Below are 19,947 nucleotides of genomic sequence, written 5' to 3' on the forward strand. Positions count from 1 at the left end.
TTCCCTGTGTAAAGATCTCAATATTCCCCATGCCAATGGGTCAGAAGGGCCTTGTGACACAGTAACCAGGCTGGGTCTGAGTAGAAAATCTGGGGTTTAAAAGGTTAACGTTGAACCTCCCTCAGTCAGAGAGGCAGTCAGTTTATCTTCAACTCCTCTGCCTCCAAGAATCCGCCATCACCAATTCAAGGAGAGGAGAAGGCTTTGAGGGACACAAATGACTTAATCACAAAGAAACATGGAGGTCTCCTTCACCAAGCAACACACCAGCAAGTCAAAGGAAGAAGTTGGCTTTGTAGTCCTGCAGACCATCTACCCTCACAATAAGCTCTGCCAGAGTGAGCAGAGTTCTCCTGGGCATGAAATCCTCCCTGTGTCCCTTTGACCCAGTGCCTGTCACCTGCAAAGGAGATGAAGACTTACTGTTTGCTGATCACTGGTGTCAGAAACAGGGTTGTAGGTGATTTTGTAGTGCTGAACACGGCCGTCAGGAGGGGTCCAGTGGACCTGGAGGCTGGTGGGGGTCTCAGAGTCGATGAAGAGGTTGGTGGGTGGGCTCCTGGAATCTACAGCAGGGATTAAAGGTGAACAGCATGAAAGGTAGGAAGTAATGACTATAAACAGGGGCAGCAGCACTTGCTTCCAGGCCTGTTTCTGGATGCTTCAGTGCTCTGCTGTGCTGTTCAGCAATGCTCAGAGCACAAGCAGTCACCTCGAGGACCAGGCAAGAGTGAAAACAGATTCAGGAGGAATGAGGTTTGCATAAGTACATCACTGTACAACCCAACCATTCCACAATCCAAATCCTAGCACCTGGAAGAAAAATCCTAGGAGTGAAGAGTCCTAGAAGCACAAGGGAAACAAATCCTCTGCTTGTATCATGGACAAATACCAAAGGATACCCTTGCTGAAGACCTGAGGATCTGGAGACACACTGGCCAACAGCTTTAAATATGGATCACACATCAAAGTTAATCCATCCTAATTGGACCTATCAAGGTCCCTTCCAGCCCTTGAGAGTCTCTGATTCTGTAATTCTAATGCTTTCCAGCTTTTTCATTGTGTTTTAACTCTAAAAAAGCCTGGGACAGCCAGCAACCACAGCAGTCTAGTGTATCTCACACCAAACAGCTGACAGCCTGGTCAGCAAGAAAAGGGTTTGCCAGAGACCAAAGCTGAGCAGCTTCTCATTATGCAAATGCATTTCTTTCCCTGAGGTCCTGCTGTGTAGCAAACTGGAGCTGGTGACAGGGGCTGTTATGCTGGAGTGATTTCTCTGAGCCGGGGCTGAGAGTTGGGAAGAGAAAGGCAGAGGGGGTTAAATGCATCCAAACTCCTGGAGCTTGTTTGCAAGCACTGTCTTGCTCTGCATAAATGCATGTGCCTGGCCTTGGACCCGGTGCTGGTGTGAGCACACAGGAGTTTTGGATAGAGAAAAGGAAGCATTTTATTCAGAAGAGACTAAAACTGATGGGTGAGCCCTAAAGACTGTCAAGGACACACACCCAGGCCATGAGATTTCCTTCTATTCTGCAGTTTTACCTGTAAGGCTCTTCTGTCCACTTAGCAAAGTTCAAGGAGACCTTAGAGGACAGGTTGGTGAAGATCATTTGCCTTTCCATTGATCCTCCTTCCCTTTGCTGTATAAAATGAGCTTACTTTTACTGAAGCTAAACCAAGCTTGCTGGCAGCTGAATCAGGCTGGAGGCTGTTGCTGTGCCTCACTGCAAGGTAAGGTGGAGAAGAAAACAAGTGTGGGAGGTAAAGTCACTTCAACAGCACTATTATTAGTGCTATGCTGTACATCTGTGTCTTTGCCTGTGGCACTGGCTATTTCCTTCAGCTGAGGTAAGTGGAGACTCTGTTGAAATGAACTTTAAAGGGAAAGTTAGGGAAAGCCTTCTGAGTTGGGTTTATTCTGGAAAGCCCCTAGGCCTGGCAGAATGTGATGGCATGGATCTGACAGCCAGGAGAAAGGTCACCTCCTCAACCTGCCCAAGAGGATGGAAGCATCTCTGAACCAGAAGACACCAGCTGGGTCTTTGATTACCTCTTGAACCTCTGCTCCTTCAGAGGAGGGATCCCAGCCTGCTTGCTCTGGGGCCTAAGCAGCACCACAGACACATTTTCAAATAAAAGTAAAGCCCTGGAGCCTGCTCCATCAAAACACTCCTCTGCAATGGTTGTATGGGCCATGGAGCTTTTTCCCTCTTTGCCATGGGTTGAAGTTTCTTCCCCACATTTCAATCCCTTTCACTTGCAGTGTTTGCTCTCCTAAGAGCTCGTTGAGGAGCTGGATAAAGAACTGAGAGTCATTTATTAGCCTCACCCTGGAGATGCTGCTGGAACAGCTTAGTTAGAGGAATGGGGCACAGATGCACTTTGTAATCCACTTCAGTGCAGAGTCAGCCAGGACGGCTCAGCTCAGCTTCAGCAGCAGCTCCCATCCAAATTGCTCTCTTGGTTTTTTGCACAGAAGAGGATGAGACACGTTCACGTGCTCTGCTCTGGTGGCAAAAACTTCAGAGAGAGACTTTCTGAGCAGATGGCAAAGATGAGGAGGGGTGACATTGCTCAATTTGTCAAGAAGATCTTCACAAGGCCACATATACTAAAGTTTATTTCCTCTTGCCCAAGCTGAGGGACTGCTTTCGTGTCCCTAACTCTGTGGCTCACATTCTGATCCCCTCTTCCACATCCATTCACATCACCATTGCCTCAGGGCCTCAATCCTGAAGCACCATGAGAGAAAGAGACTCCAATGTCCTTGTCCTTCAGAAGAAACAGGTGACCCTTTTGTTTTGTTCAAGCTCCTTTCCCTCAGTTGGGATGAAGGAAATTCCCCTCAGTACAAAGGAGAGTTCCCTGTCTGCTTCTCAGCAGGATCAAAAGCCCATCACTTCCAGCACCTTTCAAGGATCACCACTCAGCATCACCACAATGTCCCATCATCTTCCTCACCAAAGAGCATCTTCTGCACCCCCACTAGCTCGTGTGAAAGGTTTGTGTCTGTTTGAAGCACCACTAATGTCATTTATTGAGATGACAAAAGATCCCTGTGTAGAGCTTCTGGTCAAGGGTAAGGACTTTGTTACACTTGACAACTTGCAGTAACGTGCTTAGAGGAGAGCTCTTAACCCAAATGAGAGTCTAAATATAACAGAGAGAGAAGAAGAAACGTCTTAACCATGAATAAGCACATGGTAGCCATTCTACCAGCAGTACCCAAGCACTGAGACCTGCTTTGGCTGCCCAGCTGCACACCTGATTGCTTTGAGCTCTTTGCTTTCTCTGTGCAGGAAAGCAAAGCCTGCCAGCCCTAAGGCATCCTTGTAACTGAGCAAGGACAGCAGCAGACAAGCAGAAGTCAAACTCCTCTCCATGTCCCACCAGCATGCTCACACCAGCAGGGACTGGCTCCTTCAAAGATGCCCAGAAGGGCACCAGCACATGTCATTTGCAGTGACGTGTGATTTGCCCACTGACATTTTGCAATTCATGGCTTAAAACGTAGCCATTCATTTTCTGAGGGCTCTAAACATCTCTAACAGTCCCTTTATCATGACATGTACTTCTAGGACACTTTTTTGGTCAGCATGCAGCTCCTGGGTACTTGCCTGAAGTACCTTTCTATAAACAAACATTATTCATTATTAATAAAACCTGAGCTCCTTATTCCAGGATTGCCACTTACTTGGAGCTTCATCAGCTCAGCACCAGCCTCAATTAGTTTATTCCATAAAAGAGGTTGAAAGCTGAGAGATGGAGGAGAGGACTGCTGCTGTTGAATGGATTGTATTCCATTGACTGCCAACAAAGCCATTATACAGGCAATATTAATTAAGAGGACCTCTGGGAGTGCCACTCTTTAACCTCATATCCTGGACAAAGCAAGATTTAGATAATGCATCCAAGGCAGAGTCTGCCTGCAGGATTCTCACTCATTTTTGTAAGTGGCCTCAGATGAAGCACAACTCAGCAACAACATGGCCAAAGAAATCCTCACCCTCCTTAACAGAAAACACTTCAGTAACAGCACACATTCATTAGGCAGCGCAGTGACACATCCAGCTGAACACCCTGCAGGAAGGCAATTCATTTGTATCAACACACCACACAGAAGAAGGAGGGAAAGCAATATATTCCACATGAAACACATTGCAAAGGTGTCAGATGCTTGTAAGATGCACCAGCTGGCTTGTGTTTGCCCAGCCTATACTTCCCAGGATAAATTCACAACAAGGACAGAGATATTCAGCCTTTAAGACAAAGGGTAAATATCTCCAGCCCCTTTCAGACATTCAGGTTTGGGTTTTCAGAGCTGGAGATGAGCTGGTTCATGATGGGTTGTGAAGCACCCCATGCCCTGTTTATTATGCCCAGGCTGTACTTACTGGTCCTGTGCTGAACAGAAACGGTGTCACTTCGAGCACCATCTTTGTAGTAGGCCCAGATGGATATCTTATAGTCAGTGTTCTTCTGCAAGCCTGTCAGGACAGCAGTTGCCACATTTCCAGCGATGGAAAGCTGCAGCAAGGGAAGAAATGAGTCAAATGAGTGACTCCCAGGCATCCCCAAGCTAGGTCATGCCATCTGAGTGCCTGGCTCACAGATTGCCCATAGGCACAAATGAGTTAGCACTGGGTTTTTAAGACAAAGTCTGCTGTTGTGGGTTGCACAATTAGTGCAGCTGAGCAGTGCAGAGTAGATGCCCATGCATTGCTGCACAGTTGTGTTCAGCAGCTACTTCAGTACCACAGTGCAGTGCTCTGACACAAATCAGTCAGCCTACCTGGAGCATGAAATCCCTTTGCTTGGTTTAGAGCCTTTCAGTGTTCTGGTGGCAGAAGCCCCAATACCTTTTGTTCCAGCCCAAATGTGAAGCATTGCACGAGTGACTCAGATTTAAGCCACCACTTCAACTCCTGTTTGCACTCATACAGAAAATAGTGGCTTGAGATGAAGGAGGTTGCCTGGTTCATCCCTGCCCCTCCTGCACCAGCTCTGTCTCAGGTCATTCCCCTCTGTGTGCTCTTCAGTTGGATTTCATCCTTCTTGAAGAGCAGCATCCCAAAAGTAGTCAGTGCTCACCAGCACTGAGGAAAGCAGAAGTTGCCTCACCTGCCTTAGAGGCAATACCTCTAGCTATAAATACTTGAGTATTACCTTTGACTTTTCCACAACAACTTGACATTGTGGGCTGGTGATTCTCTGCAGCCCCAGATCTTTTTTCTACTGAATTGCTTCCTAGCTGTTTGTTCTACATCCTGTATACCTGTAGTTAATTATTCCTGCCTAAGCTTAATACTTTCTGCTTGTCCCTATTGAGTTTCATCCTTGAGATTTTCCAGAACACTTCTGCAATCTTCCCAGAGCCTGTAGGACTTTGTCCCACTGTGCCTCCTACTTCCAGCACTCAAGGTGACTGCTCCACTGAACAGAGACAGACTCAGGACAGACCCTGTCCTATTCCATAGGCTCATTTGACTGGGTGCTGAAGTGTTTAATTGCTGCAGTGAATTAACCTCAACAAGTTTCACACCGCCCTGTGCCACTCTTGCAGGTGAGTTCAGAGCCATTAAAGCAGGAACAAGGCCAAGCCAACCTCCCCAGAGCTGTATGTGGGGTCCATACCTCCTGAGGCTTCTCTCCAGTGACTGTGCTCCATTTGATCTGATAGACAACCACATCAGAGGCAGCCACAGCTTCCCAGTGCAGCCGCAGGCTGTTCCCGGAGAGCTCAGTCACCTTCAGTGCTCGCGGCGAGGGGACCTTTACTGAGGGATGCAGAAGGAAAAGGAGCTGAAGCTCAGGCACTGACAGAGCCTTGTCAGAGCCAAGGTGGGGAGGCAGATGGTTGGGGACCAAAACATCAACCAGGCAGATGTCTGGGATCAGCCTGGCTTTTGCTTCTCCAGGCCCATGTGACAGCAGCCATCAGGACACAGAGGGGTACAATATTTTTAAACCTCTAATTAAGGAGGATTATCTCATTTGTGGAGAGGACACATGTCAACCCAGCATTATCAAGAGGAGGAGGCTTGGGAGAGCTCTGAAGGACACAGAGGTGCTTTTTTCTTCATTTGCTTCCCTACTTTATTTCTTCCACCTCATTTTAAACACAGTTGGCATACAAACGGTCATCTGGGGCTTGTGCAAAGGTTCTGCTGCTGGGATCAGTGTTTAAAACCTCCCAGCTCACACACACACACAAGCCAATTTGTCACCTCTTTCTGGGACCAAAAGCATTTCCATTCCCTACTCACAGGTGGTAACATTGCCAGTAATTGGAATGGAGTCTCCTTCATCATACGTAGATCTGACACTGATGAAGTATTGGGTAAGGGAGGACAAAGGTGTCAGGACAGTGGATGATGCAGTGCCAGGAACTTCCACCTGTAGGGAAGGAGTTGTAGGAGTATTGTAAGAGAAAAGCTGAGAGAGTTGGGGTTGTTTGGTCTGGAGAAGAGGAGGCTCTGGGCAGAACTTGTGGCTTTTGATATTTAAAGGGAACTTACAAGAAAGATGGGGACAGACTTTTTAGTAGGACTTGTAGCAATAAGGGGTAATGACTTCAAACTAAGAGAGGGTGGATTCAGACTAGTTATAAGGAAACATAGTTATGATGAGGATGGTGAAACACTGGCACAGATTGCCCAGAGAGGTGGTGGCTATGTCATCCCTGGAAGCATTCAAGAGCAGGTGGGATGGGGGTCTGAGCAAAGTGATCTGGCTGAGGATGTCCCTGCTCATTGGGTTGGACTGGATGGTCATTAGAGGTTCCTTCCAACCCAAACTATTTTATGCTTCTATGATGTGGAGAGGAACACGGGCACAGCTGCAGAGGGGAGAGCACAAGGGTGACAACTGCATCCATTAACACACTGCGTGCAGATAAACCCTCCCTGAACCACGCAGCTGAAGGAGAACAAGGCATTATCTGAGCTCCCATGTTTCTTTTCCTTCCACCAGTCCCTGGAGGACTCACCTCACCAGCGTTGCTCCCTCTGCCAGAAACGTAGGTGACGTGGTGAGCTCTGACGGCCGCGGACGCAGCGTCCCAGCTGACCCGGACGGACGCGTGGCTCAGCTCCGAGAAGCTCAGGTACCTGGGAGGACTCAAGGCCACTGCAACGACAGGCAGTGACAGCACTCTGAGCTCTCACAGGCTGCACCACGGCAATGGCACCCATTGCCTCCTGCTGCTCCAAATAACCTCACTTTGAACCTCATGTCGCTACCATGCACGTGCCTCTGGGGGTGTCACAAAAGGCTACCTGGGCTTTAGGTGAAGGAACAGCCCAGTAAGTCCCTTTTGCTCCCCAGAGAATAGCTGGAACAAGAGAAACAACTCAAGGAGTCCTCAGCTCCCTGAAACACTTTCAGGAGTCCTTTTTTTTTACCAGTAGAAAAGTCACTCCTTTTCCACAGGGATTAGAGATCCCCTCAGGGACCAATATTCACCTAAGATCAGGCAGGGAAGGGGCAGTGTGTTTACAAGCCACATGCACAGTATGGGAAGCAGCTCATTTAACATGTCTCTCCTGCCTTAAACACTTAATAACAACTCAGTAAGCAGCAGCACTTACAGGTGGTTTCCTGGATGCTGGCTGGATCACTTGCATCCTCCCCATACATGGCATACACTGCCACAGAGTACTCGGTGCTGGGTGACAGCCCTTCCAGCACAACCTCAGGCTGGGACACCTTCACCTGTCAACAGAGAGATGTTTTGGGATCCCCTTCAGCTCTCAACAGAGCAAGACCTTGTAGAAACACAGGCCAAAGGTCTCTTTGGTTACACTAAGGGGACTTCACTCCTTGGGTAGCTGCTCTGCAGCGGTCAGTGCTTTGTGTCTCTTCCCAAGGGACAGTGAGCACGTTGGGGATACACATCACCTTCTCCTCCCCTGGTCTGTAAAGGTAGAAGTCTATTACACAAAAAAATGCTGCTGCTGTTGTCATTTTGGGCTGGATCAGAGAGCACGTGAGAGATGTGATCCCAGTTTGCAAAGACACACGGGAAGCTCTTGGGTCACAACAACCCCAGTTGATGCTACAGGCATTGCCAGAGAGAAAAGACCTGGGGGTGTTGATCAATAGTGGCTGAACATGAGCCAGTAGTGTTCCCAGCTGGAAAAGAAGGCCAATGAAATCCTGGCTTGGATCAGCAATTGTGTAGCCACCAGGACCTGGGAAGTGACTGCCCACCTGTACTCAGTGCTGGTGAGGACTTGAGCATGGTGTTTAGTGTTGGGTCCCTCCTGAATTTCCCACCTGAAACCCACAGTTACAAATCTCCTTGAGATACACCACTGGAAAAAAACCACCCTCCATGAAAGATGTTGCTGGCAATAATGCTGGCATTTAAACAAACCAGCTGTTTGAACACAATTCACAAAGGTTAAAGCTGGAATGAAACTCAGCCAGTGAAAAAGTGATATTGTCATTATTCTCATGAACTCTACCTCTGTTGTATAGTCCTCTGCTCCATCAGGGGCTGCAGAACAGAGCACCAGGTACTGTGTGGCTCCCTGGGCTGCCTTCCAGCTCAGCCTCATACTGTTGTGGCTCAGCTCAGACACACGCAGGGAGCGAGGGGAAGACAGAGGCACTGAAGGGAAAAACAAGGCAGAAAGAGATCTTCAGTGTATGAGGTCTGCAAGAGCTCAGACCTCTGAGATCTAGCTTTGCAATGGTTCCTGCAAGATGATGGACATCTGCCCTGCATCTACCTCAGTGGAGCAGTCACTTAAAGAGACCAGGATAAAAAGGCAGCATGGTGTTGTGAGATATTTCTAGCATGATGTGTTACTGCCACATCAGGGCTCTGCTTTGTGAAATGACAGAGGTGGAAATGGACCTCTGAAGGTCTCCAGTCCAACCCATTGCTCAGGGTCTTGTCTGGTCAAGTTCTGGACATCTCCACAGGCTGGAGATAGCTGTACAGCTCAACTTGAGACAGGGGGAAAACACAGTGTCAGGCTCCTGTCTGAAGTGGTTACAAAGAGCTTTGCTCCCCCATCATGACCATGCACCAGCATAAGCCTCTCTACTCATGACCTACATGTGGAAGTGATGCCTCTCAGTCCATCCCCAACAACTGTGTCATAGACAGGGAACACTGACACCAGGTACTCCGTGTGTGAGGTCAGATTGGAAAGCTGCAAAGAGGAGACTCCTCCATCCAAAAGCACCTGAAAGCACAAAGGAGGGCTGTCACAACAGCGTGCTGCTGGCTGCTCTGTAACAAAGAAATGGCTGAAGTGGTGTTCCCCAGCAAGAGTGACTTCTTTGTGCCTGGAAACATGAAATCCAGTTCCCTTCTGGATTTTGTGCCAGCCACCATTTCCCCAAAATGCAGAGGTAAGAGGCAACAAGCATTCCTGCCCTCTGGGGCTGGCATCTGTGCAAACACCAAGCACAAGCCTCTAACCATGGTCTCAACAACTTGGATTTGCTTTTGTAAGTCGTGTCCATCCCTGATGAGCATCCTTGTACAGCTCTGTGTACCTGTGGATCCTCTTTGAGTCAAAACAGATGCTTTAGGGAGGGGATAACACTACATAAGAGAAAAACTGACATCAGCATGGCTTGCAGTATTCCCAGCAAGATGATATTTATCTGATGTCACCCTCTATCTTGTCAACCAACCACATTTACACTCACTGTGTGTTTCATCTCACCTCTGGCTTTTTTTTTTCCCCACAAAAACTGAACTTCTACTTTCCTCTCTGTCTACTTAACCCTACTCAAACTCCCAGACATCACCTGGAAGCTACTGCAGTCTCAGGCACCCAGAGAAAGGCCTCTCACCTCTTTGGGGATACCCCCCTTCGATGGGCTATACACAACCCGGTATTTCCTCGGTGGTCTCGGAGGAGGACCCCAGCTCAAGTGCATGCTCTTAGAGGTCACAGCTGATATTTTAAGGTCAGTTGGGCTCAGCTGGGGATCTGTACTCACAGGGATATCTTTCACAGCGCTGCCTAGGAATTAAAAACACAGTTACTTTCTTATATTCAGGACTCCTGATGCCAAATGCACTTTCCAGCTCATAGACACGAGTATGAGAAAGGGTCAGTCCCGATGGCGAGGAAGGTGGATGATGAAGTGAGGAGGTTTCACCTCACCTGTGCTTTCCTTGTTGCTCCTCTCTTTGATCCTGGTGCACAGGACCCGGGTGAGCTTGCCCACCAGGGAGCTCAGCAGTGGGAAGTCCAGGACGTTGTACACAGTGAGCTCCAGGGGCTCCGAGGCCACTTGCTTCAGCTCTGCCTCGTCCGCGTTCTTCACCCCTGCAACCGAGCAGACAACGACACTGAGAGCACTCCCCTCAGAGCTTCTGCCTCCTGCTCCTGCATGGTTTCTTTGGGGGCAGGATGGGTCCATCACCACACCCTGCTCTCCAAGCAGAGCCTCCCAGTCATTCCAGTGAGGTGGTGGTGTCTGAGAATGGCCGTGGGCTTTCCTGCAGCAACAGCCTCAGTTCAGCCTGGGAAGTGCTTTTGACTCTGTGGGCTCAGAAGGACTTTTGTGGTCTGGACACAGTCCAGTGAATCCTCCTTCTGTTTTCTTGCCTCTTCATCACTTGCAGGCTTTGCTACCAGGCAGGCAGATACTTTTCACCCTAAGAGGCAGTTGGCATAAATATAGGAAGGAGTGAATGAATATACTACAGCTTTCTATTTCTGAGATGCCAGCACTCCCCACAGTCTGCTGCTCATCAGAACATCACACTGCATTTCCAGAGAGTTTATTTTGCAGAGCTTCACCATCACAGAGCACCCTGCACCCCTATCCTTCTGCTCCCCATCCTCATTAACCCTCTGCAGGCTGAGCTCCACTTATTTTGCTTCCCAGTGCTGGGCTCAAAGCTGCCCTAACACTGCCCAAGCAGTATCACTACCAGATGGGGATCCCACTGAGTTTCTCCAGTCCAAGATCATTACCTTAGCAGCTTTGCCAGCCTCCTTCCTCCTTCTCTTGCAGTGAGAGTCAAGGTGCTATTGAGATTAATACTCAGGTCCTGATGTCTAAGGACCAAACATTATGATCTTCCTCTAAGCAGAGGGGAAAGACAAAGACCTCAGCTAGGACCAGAACTCCAAGTGATTGCAGGTACAGTCTGTTGTGCTGCACAACATGCAGCTGAGGCTCAGCAGCTCCTCTGAGTCCATGAAAGAAATCACAGTGCCAGCCACTGAGATACATACCCCATGCAATGCACCCTTGTGAGTGTGTTCCCAACCTAAATTGGCATTTCAGTTTTGTGGATTGCAATTTTGAGAGAGTTTTCTATGCAACATAATTGCTCTTGTATTCATCTCCAGCAGACTTGTGTAGTCATCAAGGACAGAGCTGCTCAAGGCCATTTGGTGTCTTACCATTGCTGCCAGATAGCAAAGAGCAGCTAATGTTATTATTCAGAGAAACGGAAAGTTGTGAGGGGCAGTAATTATAAAGGAGGCCTCCAGCTCTCCCCACTGCAGTGTTCTCCTTAATCCCACACCTGAGAGTTCTGGGCTCCTGGCACAGGTCTCGGAGGCTCACACAGGGTTTTAGATGGAAGGTGTGAAATCTCTCATGTCAGTGACCTTTTCTTTTCTAAACAAACAAAACATCCTTCAAAGACACTGCATGTGATGAGTAAAGTAGTTCATTTTTATCTCAGCTAGAATGCAACGAGGCCTTATGCACTACCTTAACTTTATATCCTCTGGATGCTTCTTCCAAAGCTGGGGTAACATAACGTTCAATTTGAAGAAGATCAGAAGCAGGTTGGCTTTATCCTACAGCTTATCTATGACTGTGATCTTACCAATGGCAAATATCTCTATGCCCAGGTTTTTCAAGGTCTGAGCAGCCAAGTTGGCATCATCCTGGGACTTTCCATCAGTCAGGAGGATTACCAGCTTCTCAGCCTCCAGCCTGGCACCAGCAGCTGGCTGCAAGTTCTGCTCCAGGACGTGGGTCAGGGCCAGACCTGAGGAGGAACAGAGATGGATGGTGCACAACAGCCTTGCAGACAGTCCCCTCCTTTACCCTTTTCTCTGTCCCCAGTGGCTTTGATCCTCACAGGCATGTCATCCCATGGGAACAGCTTCCCCCACTGCAGGTGGAGTTACCTGTAAAGGTGTTGCCACCCTTGTAGCGCAGGTTCCTCACAGCCTCCAGCACATGGTCCCTCGTAGAGTAGGTGCTGAGATCCCACTCAGTGCGGGGATCGCTGCTGTACTGAGACAGCCCTGGGGAAGGCAAGAGCTACTGGCATCATGCAAGCCAAGGTAAGCTGCAAGACAAGACCTACTCTGGGGATGCAGAGTCAGGCTTGTTATGGGAAGATGTCAGAAAACAGTGAATGTGATGTTGTCACCACTCCTGCGTGGTGCTGTGGAGGCTGAGCACCTCCTCAGAGGGGAGCAGCAAAGCACAAAGGTATAAAATCCATTACAACGCTATTAAATCCAGTCTCTCTCGTCTCAGCACCACTGCCCGACCTGGAGCTGCCCAAAAGATGCTTCAGTTCACCGTGCAGCTACTGCTGATGGCCACTAGAGGCCAGAGCTGGCTACCAGATGGGAAACCTGTGAGGAGCAGCAAGCAGCATCCTACACTCAAGGAGCACAAGAGGAGCACACAACTGCAGGAACACAAAGCAAAGTTCTTACAAACACTGACTTCCCAAGGCCAGGAAACAGGAGAGTGTCCTACCTACTCTTATCTTGTCTTGGGCAATACTGAATGGGGAAAGCAAATTGCTCAGAAACTCCTTAATGAGCTTGAAATTGCTGCGCCCGATGCTCCAGGATCCATCCACGAGCAGGATGAGATCTGCCATGGCAGATGTGTCACACTGGAACTGCGAACCTGGGGGCAGGAAAAAGGTTTGGTGTTGAGAGAAGCAATTATAAAAGAGGAAGAACTGCTTCAGATTGAAGAGAGGAAGAAAATGTGCACTGTAAAGCCTTGTCTGGATGGTGGATTGGACCATCTGCCAGCCTGACACACCCCAGCATCCTGGGAAAACCATGTAGCTAAGGGTGACCCACTTCAGTATCAAGAAACTGAGTGGTGTGTGGCTGGATTTCTGCCACAAAATGGTTAAAGCTGTCAGGAAGCATGTGCCTAACTCAGGCATTACTCTCTGCAAGCTGTCAGCTCCATTACATCTCAGCCTCAGCCCCAGTGCACCCCTTTTATCTTCCCCAAGTCTCCAGGAATCACAGGTGATTCCTTCATTCCATTCCATCACAAGATCCCCTGTGGGCTGGAATGATTTTGTGGCTTTATGTTAAATTCAGTCTCTCCATAAGAAAACCTACTGATATCACACTCAAGCCCTGCCTTTCTGCCTTTCTCCCCACCCCAGACCTGCAGGTTAAGATGGTTAAGATGGGACAAATTGCTCATCAAATGCATCTTCCTTGACTGGTTTTTTGGATGGGGGATTCTCCATCTTTGGGAGGGAGAAATAGATGATCCCATAAATATTCAATGGGCTCCAAAGAGGTTACTCACAGCCACAGATTCCCACTGGTCTCAAGGGACCAGGTGAGAATGCTCTGGCCAGTCCCCATCCCATTGCCATGGTTTCACAGTGCTGTGAGTCATCTGCCCTGCCACAGCCTCAACTGATGAAGCTGAAGGATCATCACGGATCAGTTACCTGTGAAACACGAGGAACAAGCCCAGAAGGTGGAGCAGCTCAGGTGACAAACATCACTGACGCTCTCCTCCCCTTCTGAAGGCTTGGAAAGGTCCATGGCTGGAAGGGTCTACTGAAGAATACAATATCAGAAGGAGGGGGAAGTAGCAGTTTGAAGAGGGAGAAGAGTGACAAACCAACATATGAAATCATCTGGAAGGAGTTTTTGGCCTAGCTCCACTTTGTCTTAAAATCTGTGACGTTCTAGAGACTCCTGATTTCTCCAGTGACCCTTGACAGTTCCCCAAAGCAGGACCTAGCAATTGAAAACTGTATCCCTGAAAATCCCTGTGACAGCAAGGAGGATGGAAAGGTTGCATTCCATGAGCATTAGGGAGAACAGTAGGGAAAAAGGATCAAAACACGTTTGGAGCTCCTCTCACCTTTCCTCAATGAATCCTTTGTGGGTTTTTCCTTCCCTAGAGATTCTCTCTCTGAGTTTGCAGGAGCACGTTGGGATGGCTTTGTGGTTGGTGTTGTTTCTGTCACTCTGGCCTCCACACTGGGCTGGTTTCTTGTTGTTTCTCCTGAGCCCTTTGGTTGAATCCCCTTCTGCCTTTTCTTTTCAGTTCTGTCCTTTGCTGTGCTCCAAAGAGAAGAAAATGTATTGTCCTGGTTGTGTTATCCCTGTGCAACCTGCTCCACTCAGCAGAGTTGTTAGGGGCTCAGAGAGGGTGAAAGTCCTGACAAGGTTTATGCAAAAAGGCTCCTAGATAAAGGAGACCATCCTCATCCATGGTTCTCAGGAGTTCATAACCATGTTAGCAGTGGATCACATCAACAGGTTGCCCTTTGATGATGAAAAACAACGAAAGCTTGTCAAATATGAATCAGGGAAACATCTTGAGCTGGTGCAAACCTTTGGTGCACAATGGCCCTGATGGATCTTTCTTTCATTCAACCCTTTGAACTCCTGCAAATCTTGTTGCCAGCCACATGAGAATTTATGCACTTACAGAGTCCTCAGACACAGGGGAGGGATCACACCTTCTTATAGACCATCTGCAGCCAACCTTGGGACACAGCTTGTTCTCTAATGATCCACTCTCAGCTGAGGGATATGACTATAAGTGCTGAATTGGAATACCAGTCAGCCCCATGTGCCCATGGATGTGATTTTTCAGGTTGGCTGGCATGAAGGGCAAGTATTTTTGGGTTGCTTACTGTGTTTAAGAGCTGCACACAAGGGATAAGACTGAGCTGGCATACCTCAAGGAATGAACATCCCTGATGAAGGTTGCAGGGAGACGGTAGCAGTGGTTTTAGGGACAGCAGTGCTTAGTGCCCCAACTAGGGTAGCATGACAGAGGTTGTGGCTCAAAATCAATCCAACATGACTCCAGACTCATCAGTGCACCTACCTGGCTGTGTCAGGAGGGTGTTCAGGGGTGCTGGGGTGGCTTCTGACACCCCACTGTGCTCAGCTGCTGAGCTCCCCAGTGAGGTGAGATTCTTTCCTGACACAGCTCCTGAGTTTCTTCGGTTATTTCTCAGCTGGGATGCATTTTTGAGTTCCTCTACTGTAGAAAACCAGCAAAAAGAGATTCAACCTGGGCAGGTCTGGGAATCACAGCCTATCCCTCCCCTCCTGAGCCTTCACCATCCCCCTTTCTAACCTCCCAACCAACTCTGAGGAGCCACATCTCCAGGAGCCTCATGGAGCTCGCTGGTATGATGTTGCTGTGCTGTACTTACTCACAAACTTCCTCTTGGCAAACAGAGCTTCCTGGGAGCCGTTGAGCACATAAACCTGCAGCGTGTACTCCTTGGCTGGGCTCAGCCCCCCCACCGTGGCTTTGGGAGTCTTGGTTTTCAGCATGACTTCTTGCTCCGAGTCCCCTGAGGTGGGATGAAGCCACTGTTTAGAGCCTGGCAGAGCTTACATTGAAGCTGACAGTAGCAAAAGCAGTTGTGCAATGGAGGGAATGTCTGCCCAGGGACCTCAGGCAACTCCTGTCTCTTTGTTTCTGATTCTGTGCATCTCTGATTTTCACTCTTTTCTCCCAGCCCATAGTGGAGAATGTTTAGGTTGTGGGGTTTTGGGGTTTTTTAAAATCCCTTATACATGCCTCAAAAGGAAAACCAGTCCCCACCCAGCATTAGTGCAACTCTCACCAACTTCTCAAGCTGCTGAGGGAAAAGCTGTTCCTCACAGGCTGAGACACTGGGCAACAGGCATTAAAGGCTGATCACAAAAATATCCAACCAAATTGAGCTGCTTGAGGTCATATGTGACAAAATGAGGTAGTGGCTTGATGACTCCAGTCACTACTGACGCTTGGAACTCATCTTGTTAACCCAGCCACTCTTGCTGTGCTGTCTCTCAAGATCCATCTCTCCCCAAGGGCAGCTGCTCTCTGCAGGGAGACAGCTCATTTCTGGGGCTGCCACTGCCTCCAGACCCCTCCAGCCATGTCTCACAGTGTTGGGACCTGTCCTGGGTCTGTGATGCCTTGAACTGGAGCATTTCTGTGCTGCCACAGCACTGAGCAGATGGAAGGAGGGAGCTCTGCAAAGCAGCAGCAAACTGGGCTCTGTGCTACACAAAACAAAGGGAAAGACAAACAAGCTCCCTAAACCCTCCAGTTAGGAAAGGTCTATGAGCTTTAAAGCATGGAAGTGGATGTGTTCCTGACCCCACCATCCCTGTGCTCCTGTTTAGGGCTGGAGATGGAGGTCCCCAGCTCAGGCAGAGGGAAAGCCTCAGGCATTGTGCTGGCAGCCTGGCAGGGATTCCCTGCATTCCCTGAATGCTCAGTGCTCCCCAGAGAGCTGAGGCCCAGGGAGGAGCAGGGCAGGGAAGGAATGAGAAACCTCCTGCTCCAGCTTGGGAAACAGGTGGGGGCTGAGCTAAAAGCAGGGGGATAATCACAAGAGCTCTGCCACACACGCTGCCGTCTGGCAGCTCTCTTCTGCAGCTCTCTGGTAGTGGCTGAAAATCAAATGCCAGCCAAGACCAAGGCTGCCTCCAACCACTGCTCTTGTTGAGGGATGTCATTGCCCTTCCAACAGCATCAGCTTCAGTGTCTGAAGTCAGGGAGCCAGGAGGATCAGTCACATACACATATACACTCACACAAGGTCAAGGGCTTCCTATCTCATGTCCCTATAGGTGTAGGAAGGGCTGGGAGCTCCCACAGAAGAACCAGGCAATGAATCTTTCCTCATCTTTTTGTTCCTCACACAATCCCAAAATGCAACTTTTTCTGGCTAAGGCTTTCCCCTGGGATGAAGGGGGATGAATTTCTTGCTACAGACTGCTCTCATGGTGACCAGAGGGTCTGCCTCTGGTCCATACCACATTTACAGCCCAGGAGAAAGCTTTGTTCTAGACAATCAACACAGAACAACCAGTGGATTATTCACTCTGCCTTATCTCCATCACCTTAAGGTCTAAGCAATGCTCTTGCTGAAGTCCTGTTGCCCACCAACCAAAAAGCTCAGTACACAAATCCCTGCTGGGTCTGACATCCAGCACTTGAGCACACACCTGCCATGGGCTTTACCCGAACTTTGTAGCCATTGATGTTCCCTTCAGTCTCTTTCCACTTCATTTGGAGCCTGTCTTCTGAAAGGACAGTGAGTTTCAGCCGGCCTGATCCTGGGGAGGAGGAGACATGTCTGTACCATTCATTATGGGTGCAATTCCTCCCTCTGTCTTTGCACCCACAGAACACCACACACAGCATTTCCTCTACAGACAACACAACAGTTGCAGTGCAGGGGAAACCTTCACCTATGCAAGTCCTCAGCGTGCTCTGACACGACAAAGCAACTCCTGCAGTCCCCAGCCCCTCTGCCAGGAAACCCACTGGGAGTCACTGCAAATGTGCAGCCAAGAAGGGGTTCTCAGGCACTCAAAGGAGATCTCAATATGTACTGCTGCATACAGCCAGGAAAACAGTCTGCCACAGAGGTGAGAGCTTTCTCTGCACCCCTCACTTCTTGGAGGGTTCTCCTGGGAGCTTCCATGCAGAATGTTTTGTTTCAGCAAGTGTGTGCAGTGCAAGCATCTGAAATGGGAGGAACCAGAGAAAAAGGCTCAGTGAGGCTCTGATGGGCTTGGGCTGCTGAGGAAACCTGATAAGGTGTAAATAACAGTTCCTGGCAGGACCATAACTCCTGGGCACCAGCTTGTATCAGTTTGCTACAGGGAACAGCAAACTAAATGACAAATGCTGAGGAAAAAGATCCCATCAGACAATGAGGTAAAAAGAAGAGCACATTCCCTTATCATCTCCACATTTCACAGATGCCTGTTAAACCCCAGCTAGTTGTCTGAGCTCGTGTGTCACTCTTGAATCAATGGTTCCTTGGTAAAACATAGCTGTACTGACATAGAAATGTCACCATATGAAGCTTTTTCACTTGACTGGAGACAGGATGGCAAATCAGCAGATTTCTCTCTCCTCCTTCCTGACACTGTACCTACAGCTGCCTTTCCAGCCCACTGCCCTGATTCACAGTGAGTGAGCACATCCTGCACGCTGTAAGCATCTGCACTCAGATTCCCCTCTCATTTGCAGTTGTTACTGATCCCCTTTACCATCACTCATTTAAAAAAGCTTAAGGTGTCCAGGAGCATCCATCTCAGTACCAACAAAAACTGCTGCACAGGACTATCAGGTCCCTAATGTGGTCTTGCATGATGTCCAGACATCTCCATGAAGTCAAAGCCCAGGAAAATGTGAGCTGGCAGGGAGGATTTGCTTGTCTCAGCCCAACATCTGTGCCTTAACCTTTCCTTGCAGAGACTTCCTGCAGGCTGCCCAACAAGCAGATGACTATTTTGGGGAAACAAAGCTCAGATTCACATCCCACCCCAGGCAAATCTGAAGGGGAAGGAAGAAAACAGGGAGAAGAGGGGTGAGGGGCAAAATCAAATCCCAGAATCATGTCTAAGAGAAATGGTAAAGGATCATGGAACAATAAGGGGAATTCATAGTTAGATTAAACATGGAGCTCTCTTCTTTTGACCAAGTGTGGTCCAGCTCCTCAGCCATCACTCTAGGAGCCCAGAAGCTAAAAAGGCAAGAATGTCCCCAGACAGATGAGAAAGAACAGCATCTTCTAAAGAGCCATTATGTACAGGATGCAAATGAACCCCAGTGCCATGAAAGCTCCACTGTTTCCCTGCCCTGTGTTGGATGTGTGCTATTTGATGCTGTAACCTTGCTCTCCAGCTGACAGTGAGTTAAGTCCTGACTTAACTGCAGAGGCTGGTCTGAAAGATACACAGCATGGAGACACATCTGCCCAAACTCTGAAAGACCATCACCTCTCTCAAACTTTTGTGCTGATTGCTTCCACAGAAGGTTCAAACCTCATACAGAGGTACTTCTTCAACATCAGAAAGGCAGTGGTGAGGTGCCAGAGGTGTTTTCTGGTCATTTACAGTACTATGGGAGCACTATATGTCACAGCAGGAATGCACCTCCTGCTTTCTTATCCAGATCTTACACCACATCTCACCATATACATCCAAAGCAATAGGTTCAGACCAGAGGACAGATGCAGTGACTCACAGAAACAACACCCTTGCTCTTCTTCTTTCTCAAGCCTCATTTGCAGATCACATAAGCATCCTCCATTGCTTATAGAGATTGGAATGCATCCCTGGTGTGAGGGAGCAGCATGCTGACCTGCTGCCAGTGATGAGGACAGACTTTGCAGGGTGAGGAGGGGTCAAGATGCTCTCTCTAAATGGGCCCCCGTATTGCCTGTTGCTCTTCATCTGGGGAAACAGATTTGGAGCTTCACCAACACACAGCCACCCCATGAAATCCTGTGTGTGATTGGGAATGACCCTCACATGTGGGAAGGACTCAGGCTGACCCAGGGGATGGCCAGACCACAGGGAATTGCCCAGAGCAGGGACAAGTGCGCTCCTTACCTTGGCCAACTCGTCCCCAGACATGGCTCACCACAGGCAGGCAGGCAAAAAAGAAACAAATGTGAATCAGCATGGTGAGCAGGACCTGCAAGAGGGCAAACACCAGGGAGGAGAAGCAAAAGTTACACTTCAGCATGTCAACACACATTTTTGTGCATTCCTCAGTTAAGGGACCACAAGCTGAGATCTACAGCTCTGTGCATCATTGCAGCACTGAAAGGGTGGATAGAGAGCTATGTGGAAGTTCTCTTGCCATTCCTGTGTATTACTCTATATTCTTGCTCTCTGCATAATACTGTTCAGTGCCTTGGCCCAGTACTAAACTGTGTTTATAAATCTGATGGGG

General features: G+C 48.8%; 1 protein-coding gene across 1 annotated transcript in view; it reads right to left on the reverse strand.

Annotated features, from left to right (window-relative positions):
• COL20A1 (collagen type XX alpha 1 chain) overlaps positions 1–19,674 on the reverse strand; it is a 45,063-nt gene extending 25,389 nt beyond the window's left edge. Inside the window, exons 1-18 of the mRNA XM_062009448.1 lie at positions 19,602–19,674; positions 17,199–17,309; positions 15,404–15,547; positions 15,070–15,228; positions 14,092–14,289; positions 12,715–12,870; positions 12,129–12,248; positions 11,822–11,986; positions 10,134–10,298; positions 9,817–9,989; positions 9,068–9,197; positions 8,469–8,614; positions 7,590–7,713; positions 6,989–7,128; positions 6,267–6,396; positions 5,635–5,777; positions 4,395–4,527; positions 424–566 (exon numbers count right to left, since the gene is read on the reverse strand). Of these exons, the coding sequence (XP_061865432.1) occupies positions 424–566; positions 4,395–4,527; positions 5,635–5,777; positions 6,267–6,396; positions 6,989–7,128; positions 7,590–7,713; positions 8,469–8,614; positions 9,068–9,197; positions 9,817–9,989; positions 10,134–10,298; positions 11,822–11,986; positions 12,129–12,248; positions 12,715–12,870; positions 14,092–14,289; positions 15,070–15,228; positions 15,404–15,547; positions 17,199–17,309; positions 19,602–19,674 (2,553 nt within the window). The remainder of the gene's footprint in view (positions 1–423; positions 567–4,394; positions 4,528–5,634; positions 5,778–6,266; positions 6,397–6,988; positions 7,129–7,589; positions 7,714–8,468; positions 8,615–9,067; positions 9,198–9,816; positions 9,990–10,133; positions 10,299–11,821; positions 11,987–12,128; positions 12,249–12,714; positions 12,871–14,091; positions 14,290–15,069; positions 15,229–15,403; positions 15,548–17,198; positions 17,310–19,601) is intronic.
• Positions 19,675–19,947: the final 273 nt, after the last annotated feature.

The sequence above is a fragment of the Colius striatus genome, chromosome 16, assembly GCF_028858725.1.
Source record: "Colius striatus isolate bColStr4 chromosome 16, bColStr4.1.hap1, whole genome shotgun sequence".
Classification (NCBI taxonomy): Eukaryota; Metazoa; Chordata; class Aves; order Coliiformes; family Coliidae; genus Colius; species Colius striatus.